Raw genomic sequence first — 19,981 nt, forward strand, 5'->3', positions numbered from 1 at the left:
AACAGAAGTTATTTCTGTCACTGGGTATAAGCAGCAACACATTGTGGTGGACAGTATAATCCTGACTCTCACTTACTATGTAATCTTGGGTCACTTAACGCAACCTCTTTGAGACACTGTTTCTTCCTCAGCAATACAGGATTAATGTTTCCCTCTCGTGTGGTTTATGAATCAAAAAGGTATTTATAAATGAGGCAAGACAAAGGCCAGCACAGAGTATAGCTCCATGAGTATTAGAGTCTTCCCTCATCCTAATAAAAAGAGAGAAAATTAATGAAACAACTGTTTATTTGTATAACTTTTTTTTTTTTTTAGAACACGTTTTGAAATACGCAGGTGCTGGGTAGCATTAAAAGTTATGACTTTACAATCAGAAAAAGACAATTATCATATGATCTCTCTGACATGAGGAACTTGAGATGCAGGGCAGGGGGTTGTGGGGGCTAGGGAAGGAAAAAATCAAACAAGATGGATTCGGGAGGGAGACTACCCATAGGAGACTCTTAATCTCATGAAACAAACTGAGGGTTGCTGGGGGGTGGGGTAGGGAGATCATGGCTGTGGGGTGATGGACACTGGGGAGAGTATGGGCTATGGTGAGTGCTGTGAAATGTGTAAGCCTGATGATTCACAGACCTGTACCCCTGGGGCAAATAATACACATGTTAATAAAAATAATTTTTAATAGTTATGACTTTATATTCACAGACATATAAGGAAGTTTATGTATGTTTGCCAAATGGATAAAGAGTACCATGTGGGGGCGCCTGGGTGGCTCAGTGGGTTAAGCCGCTGCCTTCGGCTCAGGTCATGATCTCAGGGCCCTGGGATCGAGTCCCACATCGGGCTCTCTGCTCAGCAGGGAGCCTGCTTCCTCCTTCTCTCTGCCTGCCTCTCTGCCTACTTGTGATCTCTCTGTCAAATAAATAAAGAAAATCTTAAAAAAAAAAAAAAAAGAGTACTGTGTGTGTGTGTGTGTGTGTGTATTACTATCTCCCAGGCAGTAAGTATTTTACAAAAAAAATCACCATTTAATCCTTGAGAGGGCAGGCTAATATAGGCATTACAGTATTAGATTTGTAGAAGTTGAGGTTTAGGCAGGATTACAGAGGTATCTGCTCTCTTGAGCACATCCTAGGAAGCTATAGAGGAGGGACTCCAGAGTGCATGTTTAACCATGTTGCTTCATAATACACAGAAATTAAAAGGAAAGAGAAAGCCACCCCAAATTCCTCTCTATCTCAGTCTCAATCAATCACTTTCATGCTCTCTCCATTTCCCCTGCCCCCCTCTCTATATATGAGAATAATATAGAGCAGTGAATAATTCAGCTTGGCCAAATCCATACTGAGGCAATGAGAAACAAAGACGGATTTCTGAGAGAGCCCTGAAGATCTGAATGATGACTTTAAATATAATCCTAGAGGCAGTAAGAAGGAAGGAGGAAGGGACAGAGGGGAAAGAAAAAGCCAAGACTGCATATATTTTGGGACACAATAAAAAGTGCTAGGGATTTTATATCAAAGAGTATGATAATTACAACAGAGATGTAACCAAAGTGCTATGAAAGATCACAGAGGGAATGATTAATCCCAGCTGGGGAAAGAATGAACTGCTTCAAGGAGAGGATGGTATTCAGCTGGGTTTTGAGAAGCAAACCTGACTCTCCTCGGTTGAGCCTTTGGGATTTTATCCAGGCTGCAACATCTGAATCAATAGCCCGATCCGTGGTGTGATGCTTGAAGAAAAATTAATTGAATTTTATCAGATTTAAACCAACCTCACTATCCTTTTCAAAGGATTCAGAAAAATTCTTTGGTTTAGACTTGAAAAAAAATCTTTCAGGCCAAAGATTTGTAAATCATTTAAGCACTTGGCCACTACATAGTCTACACCTAAACTTGAATGCTGAAACTTCGTGAGTCATTCCATCTTTTACTGCTGAGCATAATGGCATAGGGTATCACTGCTGATGAAAAGCCATAATCCTCATCTCTGCCCTTACCTCTCAGAGTTATGCAGTAGCCATTATAAGCTTTTCTAACAGAATGAGTATATGCTTTTTGATTAGCAAAATCTAAATATAATGTGATTAAAATAAAGCTTTAAATCTAAAAAGGAAAGCCAGCTCCAACTGAATGTGCTCAATGAGTAAAAATATTTCCTGAGGTAATCAAAATATGAAAAAAAAAATCTAAAAATTATATTTCTATCATGAAGAATAATCATTTTTAGTTTAAAAAAGACCCTTTCGTATCATGCTTACTGAAATAAGTCAAGCAGAGAAAGACAACTATCATATGATCTCCCTGATATGAGGAAGTGGTGATGCAACATGGGGGCTTAAGTGGGTAGGAGAAGAATCAATGAAACAAGATGGGATTGGGAGGGAGACAAACCATAAGTGACTCTTAATCTCACAAAACAAACTGAGGGTTGCTGGGGGGAGGGGGTTTGGGAGAAGGGGGTAGGATTATGGACATTGGGGAGGGTATGTGCTTTGGTGAGTGCTGTGAAGTGTGTAATCTTGGTGATTCACAGACCTGTACCCCTGGGGATAAAAATATATGTTTATAAAAAATAAAAAATAAAAAAAAATAAAAAAAAAATAAAAAAGACCCTTTCTCCTATAGTGTTAGTGTATAAAAATATTAACTAGGTCTCTATGGTGAAATTAAAGAGTAAAATCTAAACGAATAATCATTTATTGACAGGGACTAATGACCTAGAAAAGCAGAGAAGCCTAATTAGAACAAATAATTTTTACAAATTATAGATACATAAGACCTTTAAATAGTCTTACTCACTATTCTAAGGAAACTCAATCTGAACTTCCTCTTTTAAGGAGGAAGATTAAATTAACTTTTATAACCTGGGGTTTATCTCCTAACTACATTTGTACACTATCTCTTAAATCTGCATATTTTAGATATAGTGCTGTCCAATAAAATTTTCTGCACTGACGGAAATGTTCAATATTCATGATATGCAACATAGTAACCACTAGCCACAAGAACACTAGAAATGTGACTACTCAGACTTGAGGAAGTGAGTTTTAAATTTAAATTAATTTTTTGCAACTTTACATATTGATATAATTAACACGTAACATTGTGAAAGTTGAAGGTGTGCAATGTGTTGCTTTGATACACTGTTATACTGTGAAATGATTACCACAGTAGTATTACTTAGGACATCTCCATCACCTCACATAATTACCGATTCTTTTCTGTGATGAGAACTTTCAAGATCTAGTCTCTCAGCAACTTGCAAGCATATAATGCAGCATTCTTAATTACAGTCACTATGCTATACATTAGATCTCAAACTTATAACTGGAAGTTTATACCGTTGGACCAACATTTTCCTATTTTCACCCTCACCACCATTCTAGTCTCTAAAAGTTCAGCTTTCTTAGATTCTTCATGTGAGATTATATATAAAGTCTTTCTCTATTAACTTATTTATGTCATTTAACATAATACCCTCCAGGTCCATCTATATTATTGCAAATGGAAGGATCTCCTTCTTTCTCATGGCTAAATAATAATCTATAATACGTTTACCACACCTTTTCTATCCATTCATCTGCAAAGACCTTTAGGTTGTTTCCGTATCTTGGCTGTTGTGAATAATCTGACAGCAGACATGGAGGAGTAGATATCTCTTTGAGAGCCTGGTTACATTTCCTTTGGATGTATACCCAGAAGTAGGATTGCTGGATCATATGGTAGTTCTATTTTTAATTTTTTGAGGTACGTCCACATTGCCTTCCATAGGGGCTTTATCAGTTCACATTCTACCAAGAGTGCACAAGGGTTCCCCTTTCCACCACATCTTCATGGAGGTCATTTTAACAATTGTGAGGTAATATCTCCTTGAAGTTTGGTTTGCATTTCCCTTGTGATTGGTGATGTTGAGCACCTTTTCATGTACTTGCTGGCCACTTCTATGTCTTCTTTGGGAAAATATCAGTTCAGTTCCTCTATTTTTTTTAAGAGTTTATTTTTAAGTACTCTCTACTCCCAATGTAGGGCAAACTCACAACTTCAAGATCAAGAGCTGCATGCTCTGCGGACTGAGAGAGACAGGCACCTCTCCTCTACCTATTTCTAAATCAGATTGTTTATATATATTTTTGCTAATGAGTTATAGGAGTTCCTTATATATCTTGGATATTAATCCCTTATCATATATATGATTTGCAAATACTTGATCCCATTCTTTCGGTTGCCTTTTCATTCTGTTGATGTTTCTTTTTGCTGTGCATAAGCTCTTTTTTTTAAAGATTTATTTATTGGTAGATTTATTTATTTATTTATTTATTTATTGGCTCTTTTTTTAAAAGATTTATTTATTTACAGAGAGAGAGATCACAAGCAGGGGGAGCTGCAGAGGAAGAAGGAGAAGCAGGCTCCCTAGTGAGCAGAGAGCCATTGCAGAGCTCAATCCCAGAACCCTGGGATCATCACCTGAGCCAAAGGCAAATGCTTAACTGACTGAGCCACCCAGGCATCCCTGTGCAGAAGCTCTTTAGTTTGATGTAGTCCCACTTACTGATTTTTGCTTTTGTTGCTTGTGTTTTGGTGTCGTATACAAGAAATCATTACCAAGACCAATGTCAAGGAGGTTTTTTTTTCCTCCTAGAAAGAAGTCTTATGGTTTCAGACCTTATGTTTAAGTCTTTAATAGGTTTAATTTTTTTGAGTGATGTAAGACGAGAGTCCAATTTCATTCTTAAACGTGATTGTCCAGTTTTCCAAGCACCATTTATTAAAGAGCATATCCTTTCCCCACTGAGTATTCTTGGCTTCCTTGTTATATATGAGTCGACCAGTTATGCATTTTTTTTCTGGGTTCTTAATTCTGTTTCTTGGTCAATGTAATGTGTCTATTTTTATGCCAGCACCATATTCTCTTGATTAGTATACATATGTACACATATACATATATTAGTACACATACATAGTTTTGATTACCATAGTTTTGTAGTATAGATTGAAATTTGTAAGTGTGATATCTCCAGCTTTGTTCTTTCTGAAGAATTTTCTAGATATTCAAGGTCTGTGGTTCCACACATATTTTAGAATTCTTGCCCTTTTTTTTTTTCTGTGAAAAATGCCATTGAAATTTTTATAGGAACTGCACTGAATCTATAAATGGCTTCGTGTAGTATGGACATTTTAACAATATTAATATTTCTGATTCATGAACATGGTATATATTTCCATTTATTTTGTCTGCTTTAATTTCTTTTAACAAAATCTTATAGTTTTCAGTGTAAAGATCTTTCACCTCCTTTGCTAAATTTATTCCTAAGTATTTTATTGGTTTTGAATGCTATCATGAATGGGGTATTCTTTATTTATTTTTCAGACATTTCATTGTTAGTATACAGGAATTCAACTGACTTCTGTATGCTGGTTTGAATCGGGCAACTTCACCAAATTCATTGATTAGTTCTACCAGTTTTTTGGTAGAGTCTTTAGGATTTTCTATACATAATATCGTATCATTTGCAAATAAAGACAATTTCACTTCTTCCTTTCCAATATGAATGCCTTGCATTTCTTTTTTCTTTTTTTAAAGATTTTATTTATTTATTTGACAGAGATCACAAGTAAGCAGAGTCAGGCAGAGAGAGAGGAGGAGGCAGGCTCCCCACGTAGCAGAGAGTATAATGAGGGGCTCAATCCCAGGACCCTGAGAACATGACCCAAGTCAAAGGCAGAGGCTTTAACCCACTGAGCCACCCAGGTACCCCTTGCATTTCTTTCTTTTCTTTTTTATTTTTTAATGAACTTTTTTTTTTTTAAATAAACATATAATGTATTTTTAGCCCCAGGGATACAGGTCTGTGAATTGCCAGGTTTACACACTTCACAGCACTCACCACAGCACACACCCCCACCCCAATGTCTATAACCCCACCACCCTCTCCCGACTCCCCTCCCCACAGCAATCCTCAGTTTTTTCTGGGAGATTAAGAGTTTTTTATGGTTTGTCTCCCTCCTGATCCCATCTTGTTTCATTTATTCTTTTTGTACCCCCCAAACCTCCCATGTTGCATCTCCACTTCCTCATATCAGGGAGATCGTATGATAGTTGTCTTTCTCCGATTGACTTATTTCGCTAAGCATAATACCCTCTAGTTCCATCCACGTTGTCGCAAATGGCAAGATTTCATTTCTTTTGATGGCTGCATAGTTTTCCGTTATATATATATCTATATCTATCTCACGTCTTCTATATCCGTTCATCTGTTGATGGACATCTAGATTCTTTCCATAGTTTGGCTATTGTGGACACTGCTGCTATAAACATTCGGGTGCAGGTGCCCCTTTGGATCACTATGTTTGCATTTTAGGGTAAATACCCAGTAGTGCAATTGCTGGCTCCATGGGATAGCTCTATTTTCAACTTTTTGAGGAACCTCCATACTGTTTTCCAGAGTGGTTGCACCAGCTTGCATTCCCACCAACAGTGTAGGAGGGTTCCCCTTTCTCCGCATCCTTGCCAGCATCTGTCATTTCCTAACTTGTTAATTTTAGCCATTCTGACTGGTGTGAGGTGATATCTCATTGTGGTTTTGATTTGTATTTCCCTGATGCCGAGTGACATGGAGCACTTTTTCATGTGTCTGTTGGCCATCTGATGTCTTCTTTGCAGAAAAGTCTGTTCATGTCCTCTGCCCATTTCTTGATTGGATTATTTGTTCTTTGGGTGTTGAGTTTGCTAAGCTCTTTATAGATTTTGGATACTAGCCCTTTATCTAATATGTCGTTTGCAAATATCTTCTCCCATTCTGACAGTTGTCTTTTGGTTTTGTTAACTGTTTGCTTTGTGCAAAAGCTTTTGAGCTTGATGAAGTCCCAATAGTTCGTTTTTGCCCTTGCTTCCCTTGCCTTTGGCGATGTTCCTAGGAAGAAGTTGCTGTGGCTGATGTCAAAGAGGCTGCTGCCTGTGTTCTCCTTAAGGATTTTGATGGATTCCTGTCTTACAATGAGGTCCTTCATTCATTTTGAGTCTATTTTTGTGTGTGGTGTAAGGAGATGGTCCAGTATCATTCTTCTGCATGTGGCTGTCCAATTTTCCCAACACCATTTGCTGAAGAGGCTGTCTTTTTTCCACTGGACATTCCTTCCTGTTTTATCAAAGATTAGTTGACCATAGAGTTGAGGGTCTATTTCTGGGCTCTCTATTCTGTTCCACTGATCTATGTGTCTGTTTTTATGACAGTACCATACTGTCCTGATGATGACAGCTTTGTAATAGAGTTTGAAGTCTGGAATTGTGATGCCACCAACTCTGGCTTTTTTTTTTCAATATCCCTTTGGCTATTTGAGGTCTTTTCTGGTTCCATATAAATTTTAGGATTAATTGTTCCATCTCCTTGAAAAAAATGGATGGGATTTTGATAGGGATTGAATTAAATGTGTAGATTGCTTTAGGTAGCATAGACATTTTCACAATATTTGTTCTTCCAATCCAGGAGCATGGAATATTTTTCCATTTCTTTGTGTCTTCCTCAATTTCTTTCATGAGTACTTTATAGTTTTCTGCGTACAGATTCTTTGCCTCTTTGGTTAGGTTTATTCCTAGGTATCTTATGGTTTTTGGTGCAATTGTAAATGGGATTGACTCCTTAATTTCTCTTTCTTCTGTCTTCTTGTTGTTGTAAAGAAATGCAACTGATTTCTGTGCATTGATTTTATATCCTGACACTTTACTGAATTCCTGTACAAGTTCTAGCAGTTTTGGAGTGGAGCCTTTTGGGTTTTCCACATATACTATCATGTCATCTGCAAAGAGTGATAGTTTGATTTCTTATTTGCTGATTTGGATACCTTTAATTTCTTTTTGTTGTCTGATTGCTGAGGCTAGGACTGCTAGTACACATGTTGAATAGCAGTAGTGATAAAGGACATCCCTGCCGTGTTCCTGATCTTAGTGGAAAAGCTTTCAGTTTTTCTCCATTGAGAATGATATTTGTGGTGGGTTTTTCATAGATGGCTTTGATAATATTGAGGTATGTGCCCTCTATTCCTACACTTTGAAGAGTTTTGATCAGGAAGGGATGCTGTACTTTGTCAAATGCTTTTTCAGCATCTATTGAGAGCATCATATGGTTCTCATTCTTTTCTTTTATTAATGTGTTGTATCACACTGATTGATTTGCAGATGTTGAACCAATCCTGCAGCCCTGGAATAAATCCCCCTTGGTCATGGTGAATAATCCTTTTAATGTACTGTTGGATCCTACTGGCTAGTATTTTGGTGAGAATTTTTGCATCTGTGTTCATCAAGGATATTGGTCTGCAATTCTCTTTTTTGATGGGATCCTTGTCTGGTTTTGGGATCAAGGTGATGCTGGCCTCATAAAATGAATTTTGGAAGTTTTCCTTCCATTTCTATTTTCTGGAACAGTTTCAGGAGAATAGGAACTAATCCTTCTTTAAATGTTTGGTAGAACTCCCCTGGGAAGCCATCTAGCCCTGGGCGTTTGTTTGGAGATTTTTGATGACCGATTCAATCTCCTTACTGGTTATGGGTCTGTTCAGATTTTCTATTTCTTCCTGGTTCAGTTGTGGTAGTTTATATGTCTCCAGGAATGCATCCATTTCTTCCAGATTATCAAATTTGTTGGTGTAGAGTTGCTCATAGTATGTTCTTATAATTGTTTGTATTTCTTTGCTGTTGGTTATGATCTCTCCTCTTTCATTCATGATTTCATTTATTTGCATCCTTTCTTTCTCTCTCTCTCTCTCTCTCTCTCTTTTTTTTTATAAGTCTGGCCAGGGGGTTATCAATCTTATTAATTCTTTCAAAGAACCATCTCCTAGTTTCATTGATTTTTCCTATGGTTTTTTTGGTTTTTTCTTTGGTTTCTATTTTATTATTTCTCTTCTCCTGCTGGGTTTAGGTTTTCTTTGTTGTTCTTTCTCCAGCTCCTTTAGGTGTACGGTTAGGCTGTGTATTTGAGACCTTACTTGTTCCTTGAGAAAGGCTTGTATTGCTATATATTTTCCTCTCAGGACTGCCTTTGCTGTGTCCCACAGATTTTGAACAGTTGTGTTCTCATTATCATTTGTTTCCATGAATTTTTTTCAATTCTTCTTTAATTTTCTAGTTGACCCACTCATTCTTTAGAAGGATGCTGTTTAGTCTCCATGTATTTGGGTTCTTTCCAAATTTCCTCCTGTGATTGAGTTCTAGCTTCAGAGCATTGTGGTCTGAAAATGTGCAGGAAATGATCCCAATCTTTTGATACTGGTTGAGACCTGCTTTATGACCCAGGAGGTGATCTATTCTGGAGAATGTCCCACATGCACTAGAGAAGAATATGTATTCTGTTGTTTTGGGATGGAATGTTCTGAATATATCTGTGATGTCCATCTGTTCCAGTGTGTCATTTAAGGCCTTTATTTCCTTGTTAATCTTTTGCTTGGATGATCTGTCCATTTCACAGAGGGGAGTGTTAAAGCCCCCTACTATTATTGTATTATTGTCAATGTGTTTCTTTGATTTTGTTATTAATTGGTTTATATAGTTAGCTGCTCCCATGTTAGGGGCATAGATATTTAAAATTGTTAGAGCTTCTTGTTGGACAGATCCTTTGAATATGATATAGTGTCCTTCCTCATCTCTTATTAGAGGCGTTGGCTTAAAATCTAATTGATCTGATATAAGAATTGCCACCCCAGCTTTCTTTTGATGTCCATTAGCATGGTAAATTGTTTTCCACCCCCTCACTTTAAATCTGGAGGTGTCTTCGGGTCTAAAATGAGTTTCTTGTAGGCAACATATTGATGGGTTTTGTTTTTTTATCCATTCTGATACCCTGTGTCTTTTGATTGGGGCATTTAACCCATTAACATTCAGGGTAAATATTGAGAGATATGAATTTAGTGCCATTATATTGCCTGTAAGGTGACTGTTACTGTATATTGTCTCTGTTTCTTTCTGATCTACTACTTTTAGGCTCTCTTTGCTTAGAGGACCCCTTTCAATATTTTCTGTAGAGTTGGTTTGGTGTTTGCACATTCTTTCAGTTTTTGTTTGTCCTGGAAGCTTTTTATCTCTCCTTCTGTTTTCAATGATAGCCTAGCTAGTATTCTTGGCTGCATGTTTTTCTCGTTTAGTGCTCTGAATATATCATGCCAGTTCTTTCTGGCCTGCCATTTCTCTGTGGATAAGTCTACTGCCAATCTAATATTTTTACCATTGTATGTTACAGACTTCTCTTCCTGGGCTGCTTTCAGGATTTTCTCTTTGTCGCTAAGACTTTAGTAAATTTTACTATTAGGTGACGGGGTGTAGACATATTCTTATTGATTTTGAGGGGGGTTCTGCTCCTCCTGGATTTTGATGCTTGTTCCCTTTGCCATATTAGAGAAATTTTCTCTAATAATTCTCTCCAATATTATTGCACCTCATTAATAGCTTTTTTTGATTTCAACTTGGTTAGATTTTCGTTCTTTTATTTCTCCAGAAAGGGCTTTTATCTCTCCAGGGAGGGTTTCTCCAATATCTTCCATGCCTTTTTTGAGCCTGGCTAGAATCTTGAGAATCACCATTCTGAACTCTAGATCTGACATATAACCAATGTCCATATTGATTAGGTCCCAAGCCTTCGGTACTGCCTCCTGTTCTTTTTTTTTTTTTTTTTTTTTTTTTTGGTGGTGAGTTTCTCCGCCTTGTCATTTTGCCCAGATAAGAATATATGAAGGAGCAAGTAAAATACTAAAAGGGTGGCAAACACCCCAGGAAAATGTGCTTTAACCAAATCAAAAGAGACCCCAAATCGTAGGGGGGAGAGAAAGGGGATAAAAAGAAGTTTGGAAATAAAAAAAAAATTAGAAAAAGAAAAGAAATAAAAAATATTAAAAAGAAATATATATATATGTATATATATATTATATATATTAGACCCATGACTAGAACAGGGTCACCCACTTAATTTGGGGAGTATTTTGGTCTCTTAGAAGAAACTACCTCCCAAAATTTTAGTTTGTTTATTTATTTATTTATTTATTTATTTGACAGAGAGAGAGATCACAAGTAGGCAGAGAGGCAGGCAGAGTGAGAGGGAAGAAGCAGGCTCACCGCTGAGCAGAGAGCCCAATGTGGGGCTCAGTTACAGCACCCTGGGATCATGACCTGAGCTGAAGGCAGAGGCTTTAATCCACTGAGCCACCCAGACGCCCCCTCCCAAAATTTTAAAGAATGAAAAACATATGAAAGGGTAAACACAATGAAGGGATGGAATATGCCTATAAAGATGGAAAAAAAACCATTTTTTTTTTTTTAATTTCTAAAAAAGGAGTTGATAAAGTAAGTTGGTTAGGAGAATAAAGAGAAAGAAAGTGGAGAGAATTTGCTTGGGCTGGAGACTAGAACAAGCCCGGAGCTAGATTTAGGGTATATTTTGATCTATTAGAAGAAGTTGTACCCCAAATTTTTTTAGAAGAAAAAACTGTATGTATATACAAAAAAATAAAGTTAGATACAATGAAGGATAAAATATGACTATAATAATGAAGGTTCAAAAAAGATTATTATTATTATTTTTTAATGAAAGGTATTTTTAAGATAATCTAGCTAAAAACATTAAGAGGAAAGGTTAAAAGTTAAAAAAGAAATTTAGCAGAAGAAAAAAAATAAAATTAAAAAAAATTAATTAACTGAAAGACTAAAGAATCATGGGGAGAAAACCATGAATTCCATGCTTTGCTTTCTCCTCTGGAATTCTTGATAAGTGAACTTGGTCTTGGCTGGATTTCTTATTGATCTTTTGGGGGAGGGGCCTGTTGTGATTCTCATGTGTCTTTGCTTGAGGTGGAATTGCACCACACCCTTAAGGGGCCAGGCTAAGTAATCCACTCAGGTTCGCTTTCAGGAGCTTTTGATACCTGAACACTTTCCTTACAGTTCCGGAGGATGGGAATGAAAATGGCAGCCTCCTAGTCTCTAGCCCAGAGGAGCCGAGAGCTCGGGGTCCCACTCCTCAGTGCGCCCTCAGAGAAAAGCGTCCAATCACTCCCGTTTCCCTGGCCTCCGGCTGCACTCCGAGCTCACCCAGCCTGTGACCAAGCGTCTCTGTCTCTGGCACACAGCTCCGCCTGGAGTCTCCGAACCCCGCAGATCCCTGAGCTCCCCCAGGGGATGCCTCCTTGGATCTTGTGGGGACCTCCTTCACAGAGCAGTGGCCTGTGTCACGGACTACTGTTCAAGGTAAGCCCAAGTTAAGAGCTCACTTCTGAGCTCCGTCTCTGTAGCTGGCTTCCCTGCTCTAATACCTGCAAGCTCTGTGACACTCAGACACCCCTGATCCTTCTGTAACCCAACAGGACTTGGGGCCACGCTGACCCCGCGTGGGCTTCACCCCAGTTTAGCCTCTGGAGCAATGTCCCTCAGTGGAGCAGACTTTTAAAAGTCCTGATTTTGTCCTCCATTCTTCCACCGCTTGCCTGGAGCCAGTCCCTCCCTCTGTGGTCTATCTTCCCGTGGCTTTGGATTCATTTCACCGGTCCTACCTTTCAGAAAAGTAGTCGATTTTCTGTTTCTAGCATTGTTGCTCTTCTTCTCCTGGATCTCCTATTGGATTTGTAGGTGTTCGCAGTGGTTTGATAAACTACTTAGCTGATCTCCTGTTACCTGATGTAGTCTCAGCCTGCTACTTCTCCTCCATCTTGACCCCTCCGCATTTCTTTTTCCTTGTCTAAGTTCTCCAGCTAAGATTTCAAGTACTATTTTAAATAAGAGTGGTGAGAGTGGGCACCCTTTCTTGTTCCTGATCTTCAGCCTTTCACTGTTGAGTATAATGTTACCTGTGGGCTTGTCATATATGGCCTTTTATTATGTTGAGTTATACTCTTCTATACCTAATTTGTTTAAAGTTTTTTAATCAGGAAAGGAAGCTGTACTTTGTCAAATACTTTTTCTGCAGCTATTGAGATGATCATGTGCTACTTATCTCTCATTCTATTAATGTGCTGTATCATATTTAGGATTTGCATATGATGAAACATCTTGTATCCCAGCGATAAATCCCCTTTGATCATGGTCTATGATCCTTTTAATGTGCTACTGAATTCAATTTGCTAACATTTTCTTAAGAACTTTGTGCAGAGACAACTACTGCATATATATTCATCAGGGACAGTGGCCTATAGTTTTCTTCTGATGTCTTTATCTGGCTTCGATATGAGGGTAATGCTAGTCTCGTAAAGTAAGTCAGGAAGTATTTCCTCCTTTCCAATTATTTAGAGTTTGAGAAGAATTGGCATTTTTTTCTTTAATGTTTGGTAGAATTCACCAGAGAGACCACCTGATCCTGGACTTTCTTTGCTGGGAGGTTTTTGATTACTGATTCAATCTCTTTACTCATTTCTGATCTGTTCAGATGTTTTATGTCTTCATGACTCAGTCTTGTTAGGTTGTATGTTTCTAGGAATTTATGCATTTTTTTCTAGATTATCCATTTTATTGGCCTATAATTGCTCATAGTAGTCTCTTATGTTCCTTTGTATTTCTGTGTTATCAATGGTAATGCCTCTTTCATTTCCGATTTTGAATCTCATGTTTTCTTAGTCCAAGTAAAGGTCTGTCATTTTTATTTATTTTTCAAAAAAACAAAAATAAAAAAACCTGGCTCCAGTTTCACTGATCTTTTCTAATGTTTCTCTGTTACCTCTTTCATTTATTTGTCTTCTGATCTTTGTTATTTCCTTTCTTCTGTTAACTTTGAATTTAGTTTGTTCTTTTTCTGGTTCCTTGAGGTATAAAATCAGGTTGTTTATGGGATCTTTTTTGTTTCTTAACATAGGCATTTATCACTCAAAATATCCTTCTCAGAACTGCTTTTTATGCATTCTGTTGGATGCATACACCACCACATGATACTGTAAGAGTATTCTGAATTTGGCTATATACTTACCTTTACCAGTGTGTTGTGTATTTTCATGTATTTTCATTTTACTAATTAGTGTCCTTTTTTTCAGCTGGAAGCACTCCTTTCAGCACTTTTTAAGGGAGAGCTAATGGTAAAGGATTCCTTCAGCTTTTGTCTGGGAAAGTCTCTCTCTCTTTCATTTCTGTAGGAAAACATTGTCAGACAAGAGTATTTTGACTGGCAGTTCTTTCTTTCAGCACCTTGAATCATCTGACTCTCTTCTGGTTGCTAAGTTCTCTGCAGAGAATCCACTGATAGACATATTCCTTGAAAGATACAAGCTTCTCTTCTTTTGATCCTTTTAAGATTCTCTTTGATTTTTTGACAGCTTTATTATCAGGTCTCTCTTCAAGCTGTCTGCTTGATAACCTGTCAATTTCATAAACTTGATTATCCAAATTTCTCACCATATGTGGATAGCTGTCAGCCATTACTTCTTTTGAATAAGCTTTCTGTCCCCCTCCTCCGTCTCTTCCTTTTGGAACTCCAGTAATTCACAAATTGTTTCTTTGATGGTGTCCTATAAATCAGGCTTTCTTCAGTCTTTTCTCCATTTTTATTTGTTCTCCTGCTGGATAATATCAGCTTTCCTGTCTGTCTCTCTCTCTTTTTTTTTTTTTTTTCTTTTAAAGATTTGGGCTTGGGGGGACAGTGCATGTGCCAGGCTGAGGGATAGAGGGAGAGGAGGAATCCTTGAGCATGTTCCCTGTTCATGGGGAGCTCATCATGGGGCTCCATCCCAGGACCCTGAGCTCATGACCTTAAATGAAATCAAGAGTTGGATGTTTAACCGAACGAGCCATCCAAACGCCCCTCAACTTTCCTGTCCTCTAACTCACAGATTCTTTCTTTTGCTTGATCCACTCTACTACAGATGTTCTCTACTTCCCCTTTTTTATTTCACTCATTGTATTTTTCAGCCCCAGAATAAATTCTTTCTTATGTTTTCTCTATCTGTTACAACTCTCATTTTGTTCATGTATTGTTTCTAGATTCCACTGAATTATCTTTTTGTTTCCTTTAAAAAGCTATTTTGAATTCTTTGTTGGGTAAATCAGATCTCCATGTTTTTGGGATCTGTTACTAGAAGACTATTGTGATTCTCTGGTGTTGTCATGTTTTCTTGATTTTTCATGTTCCTTGAAGTTTTACATTATTGTCTTCACATCTGAAGTAGCAGTCACCTCCTCCACTCTTTAGTAACTGCTCTTGCCAATGTATCCAAACTTGCATTTCTTTCCTCCAAGAGTGCTGAACTTTTTGGCTAGAAATGTGGACTTCCACAAAGGCTATTTTGTCCAGGTGTTACTATCTAAGACAGTATTTCTCAGATGATCCCACACCATGGCCAAGAGGGCTAGAGCTATTTCACATGCCATTACAGGGTCCACAGCCAGGACCATGGTCTATATGCCTAGTACCTGATGCATCAGTGGGCAAAATTCCTCCCAGGTCCTTTGGCATATGGTGCTGGATTCCATAGCTTCCATTTTTGTCCATGAACAGATGTTAATTATTGTTGGGGTGAGAGGACATGAATGAGGGACACATTATTCAGCCATGATGCTATCATCTAATTTTAGTTAATTTAAATGAAAAACCACATAAAGCCCTTGACTACCATATTGTGCAGCCCAGTTATAGAAGCTTTGTTATACATATACTGTCTTACTGGAATTCTCTTGTAGAAGTAAAATTAAAGGAAACTTGAAAATTATTGACTGGGTATTTAATTAATGAAAGTAAATAACATTAAGCAAAAAATAACATTTCTAGCATAAGTTGTCAGAGTTGTGATCCAAAAGCTTGTTTTCCTATGTGGAACTTAAGAAACAAGGCAGAGAATCATAGGGGAAGAAAGGAAGAAATGAAACAAGACAAAACTAGAGAGGGAAACAGACCATAAGATCTCTAAATCATAGAAAACAAACAGAGGGTTGCTGGAGGGGAGGGTGGGGTAGGGATGGGATAACTGGGTGATGGACACTGGAGAACGTATGTGTTGTAAGGAGCACTGAGTATTATATAAGACTGATGAATCATGGACCTGTACCCTGAAACAAATAATATATTTTATGTCAATTGAATTTAAATTTAAAATTTTTTTAAAAAGCTTATTTTCCTTCATAAATCAGCTGTCAAAAGTCATTAAAGAATCTCTCTTAACCTCTTATGAAACAGGCTTTCAAAACAATTACTACAAAACATACCAGGGTTCCATTTACATCCTGACTCAGGTTCTTCATCTCCCCAACAATGAATGCAACAAGGTAAGTGCTCATTTTCACACTCTCAGAAAACTCATCTTGAACGAGTCCATCTTCCATGATGACTGATGAGTTCTACAAGCAAAGGGGAAAAGATATCTAGTTAACTATAAGAATAAATGACAGTAACAAACTAAGAAGTTGAAAATTCAAATAGGATACAAGTAGGGAAGATGTTGGCATATTTTAGTCTCTCAGCACAAGAGAGCATGACTCTTACTCTAAACAGAGCATGGCCTTTACTCTCAACCTGCTCCATTGTGCCTCATCATGCAAATATACTGAGTACAGTGAAAATCTTTAAGGAATTTTAATTTCAAAAGATCCACTTTAAATAAATGTAACTTAGAAATAGTGAATATCAGTGGTTCTGTCTTTCCCCTTTAAAATACCACCCAAACCAAATCCTTCCTTATGATGTAGGAGTGCTCCACTCTACTGCTATAAATTCAGAAGAAGGAGCTACAGATAGGATATCCCTCTGAAAGATCTGAAACAGCTTTTTTAAAGTGTCATGTTGATGACCTTAAGAAGGCTTAGCAGAATCAAATGTGATAAGTCACTAGAGAAGTATGCAGTAGACACAAGATGAAAGAATGCATGCAACATTGCAAGATTTTCTGACTATGAATTAAGATACCTTTTGGGATATTAGGCAAGTAGGTATCTCCCCTCTTTTAAAGGAAGATTAAGGTGAAGAGTATGGCTAGGAGTGGAGCTGCTGAAGTGATGTCCCTATTGAAGGACGGATCACATCCTCTCTTCTCTACAAAGGTTGACTCCATAGTCTGTTAGATGCGGCTGTTCCTCTCTACTAACCACATGGGTTCCACATGGCCACTCACGTGTCAGGGAAAAAACCAAAACCCTAGCTTCTGTTTAGCATAAAAGAAATTCTGCTTTGTTTCATCCTCACTGTCTCCCACACAGAATTTACATCTAAGAAACAGGTACACGCTCTTGTTAAACCTCCACATTACCATAGAGATTTTTCAAATAACCAATAAAACACAAAGGTCAGTCATGATTCAACACTATCATGTATCACTTTTTAGAATAGCAAATACACATCTCAGAAAATACCACTGTGATCTTTAGTACTAGTTCATATAATATTATTATTTGTACAGCTTTAGTATATGGCACACACTTCCATTTCCTGCCCACACATTCCACATCCAGCAGGTCTTCCTCTTCCTTCAACTGCTCCTTGGGCTGACTTCTTGATTAATTTCAATGTATATTTTAACTTTTACTTAGGTATTTTAAGAAGGAATAAGAATGTATATAATTTTAATCATTCTCAACATTATCACAAAGAGGAATTCAAGTATTAATTACAAAGAAAGAGATCCACTCAAAGGTTTTACATTAAGGAACAGAACAGTACCTTAGGCATATTTGATAAAGCAGTGTATTGCTCATCCCTTATGATCCTGATGATAAATGTGGCTTTAAATCCTGGTTCATCAAAACAAGGAAAAGCAGATCTTGCTGCCAGGGGTTCAAACTGAGTTGCTGCAAAGTACCTAAAACAAATGTAAATTCATCCACAGTTATTGAGCACCTACTCTTGAAGGCATCTTGCCAAGTACTAGGGACACTAAGATAAACCTGGTAAATCCCAGTCATTAAAGGATCTGCAATCAGCTGGGAGAGGCACAGGTTATATGATGAACAGACCCCTGTCAGGCTGTAAACTATGTCATTAATAATGAAAATAAAGCAGTGGAAAGAAAGGATAGGAAACAAATTCTGAGTAGCGGTTGAAATACCGTATGGAAACTGGTGACAAAATTTCAACAGTCTTAAAAAATGAGGAATATTTCAAAAGGTGGAAAAGGTAAGAAAGGACACTGCAGAAAGAGTGGGAAGCACAAGACAGAGTGATGGATACTCAGGGACTGGAGGTGGCTGTCCAGGATGGCTGGAGATAAAGCCACAAAGGTAGCCTACAATGGGCTACTGAGGTCTTAAAAAGGTTTCAGAAGGACATCAGTATGAAAGGTGGTCATTAATTGCCATCAATCATCTACCCAGACTCTGGCTTCACAACACTAAACCTTAAACTTACTACTTACACTTTCATGAAGACTAAAAAAAAAAAACAAACAAAAAAACCCCTAGGCGCTCTGTAGTATGATGGTCTTCACAAACTTCAGAAGTGAAAAAAAAATATTTCCTCCCTTTCCTACAGCACAGCAACAACACATGAGACTTAAAATCATACGAAAGTCCTCAGTTAAAAGTTGGGAGAAGAGCATAAAAAGAAAAAGAAGAGAAAATCAGATTTTCAATTAAAACGGAGGAATAAAAGAGATCTGCAATTGGGAAATCATCCCAATATGGCCATAGAGTAAGCAGGGCAAGTATGGCCCTGTTGCACATATTTTAGGTACAAGCCAATATGGCACATGTACAATCACCGTGCCTCTGGACATGATGGCCTCACTTGCTTATGGCTTAGTTTCCACTTCGAAAAGACATACAGAAAAGAGTGTGGGATTTAGAGTAAGAAGACGAAACCCTGCATGTGACTTTAGGCAAATCAGTAACATACTCCTCGGTTTCCTTATTCATTAACTTAGGACTGCCAAACAGTTAGGGGTTTTGTTAGAATCTATTAAGTCTATTCAAAATAAAAACTACTTGTCTGGCACAAAGTCCAACATAGATGTTTATTACCAATGCTAGATAGTCATAACTCTTCATTCACACTTATAATTATCGTGCTTTTGTTCCCATAAAAATTTGCCCAAATAATTGTTTCTATTGAGTAAACTGCACAAAAGATAGCAATCAACATACAGGAAACAATTTAAACATATTATGTTGCTAATACTCAATTTCTTCACTTCACTACCAAATTCTTACCTACTTAACAGAAAACTATGGAACAGGGCCACAAGGGACCAGGGGATAAAGTTTAATAATATCCGTAACATGCATATAGTCTACTTAGACCACTGCTTTATTAGATAAAAATTGGATTATAATGTTCTGAGACAAAGAAAATTTTAAATTACTGTTCAAAGGGATGCAATAATAACTTTTACATAAAAGTCGCTTTGAGAAGGTTGCTGCTTGAGGATACTTATAATCTATCCTATCTATGTTGAACACCCTGAAGCTTATGCTTTCATTAGTGATTTCCTTTGCTTTCAGAAATATTAGCTGCACTTTGAGCATTACCTGAAGTGCTGAAGACAATTATGAATTAGCTGGGGGTCATGCAACAGAATTCTAACCACTGGGAGTAACAATGGGTAAATGAAAAGGTGGTGTGAACTAGGGAGCCAATACATCACAGTGGTTAAGAACAGAGCTTCTAGTGAAAATGACATTGAGGTCCCCCTCTGCTACTTGCTAGCCGATGTTAGATGAGTTGCTTTATGTGCCTCTGCCTCATTACCTGTAAAATGAATGAAATATTAATATCCACCTCTTGGTGGGTTTGAAAAGATCAAAGACTAAACACAGAAAGTGCTTGGAAAAGTTTCTAGCACTTTGGTTCTCAGTAAATATTATTATTATCACTGGAATTCAGGAGAGTCACATGAAGTTCGTTATGGCAGGTGAGGGATAGAGATAAAACAAGGGCCAGATCTGTTGAAATCTTGAACTGAATCCTATTAGAAAAGAGGAAGTGCTAAAGAATCTTAAACCAAAGATCAACATGGTTAAATGTGTATTTCTAGAAATATGTGCCTGGAAACTGTGTGTAAGATGGTGACAAGAGAAGAGTAGGGGATAAAGTGGC

At 37.6% G+C, this 19,981-nt stretch overlaps 1 protein-coding gene across 3 annotated transcripts in view; it reads right to left on the reverse strand.

The window, feature by feature from the left end:
• LNPEP (leucyl and cystinyl aminopeptidase) overlaps window positions 1-19,981 on the reverse strand; it is a 105,828-nt gene that overhangs the window by 43,245 nt on the left and 42,602 nt on the right. For all 3 annotated transcript variants that reach the window (XM_082723853.1, XM_082723855.1, XM_082723854.1), the window contains 2 exons: window positions 17,612-17,750; window positions 16,165-16,296 (listed from right to left, as the gene is read on the reverse strand). In XM_082723853.1, the coding sequence (XP_082579979.1) occupies window positions 16,165-16,296; window positions 17,612-17,750 (271 nt within the window). The remainder of the gene's footprint in view (window positions 1-16,164; window positions 16,297-17,611; window positions 17,751-19,981) is intronic.

The sequence above is a fragment of the Mustela nivalis genome, assembly GCF_964662115.1.
Source record: "Mustela nivalis genome assembly, chromosome: 3".
Classification (NCBI taxonomy): domain Eukaryota; kingdom Metazoa; phylum Chordata; class Mammalia; order Carnivora; family Mustelidae; genus Mustela; species Mustela nivalis.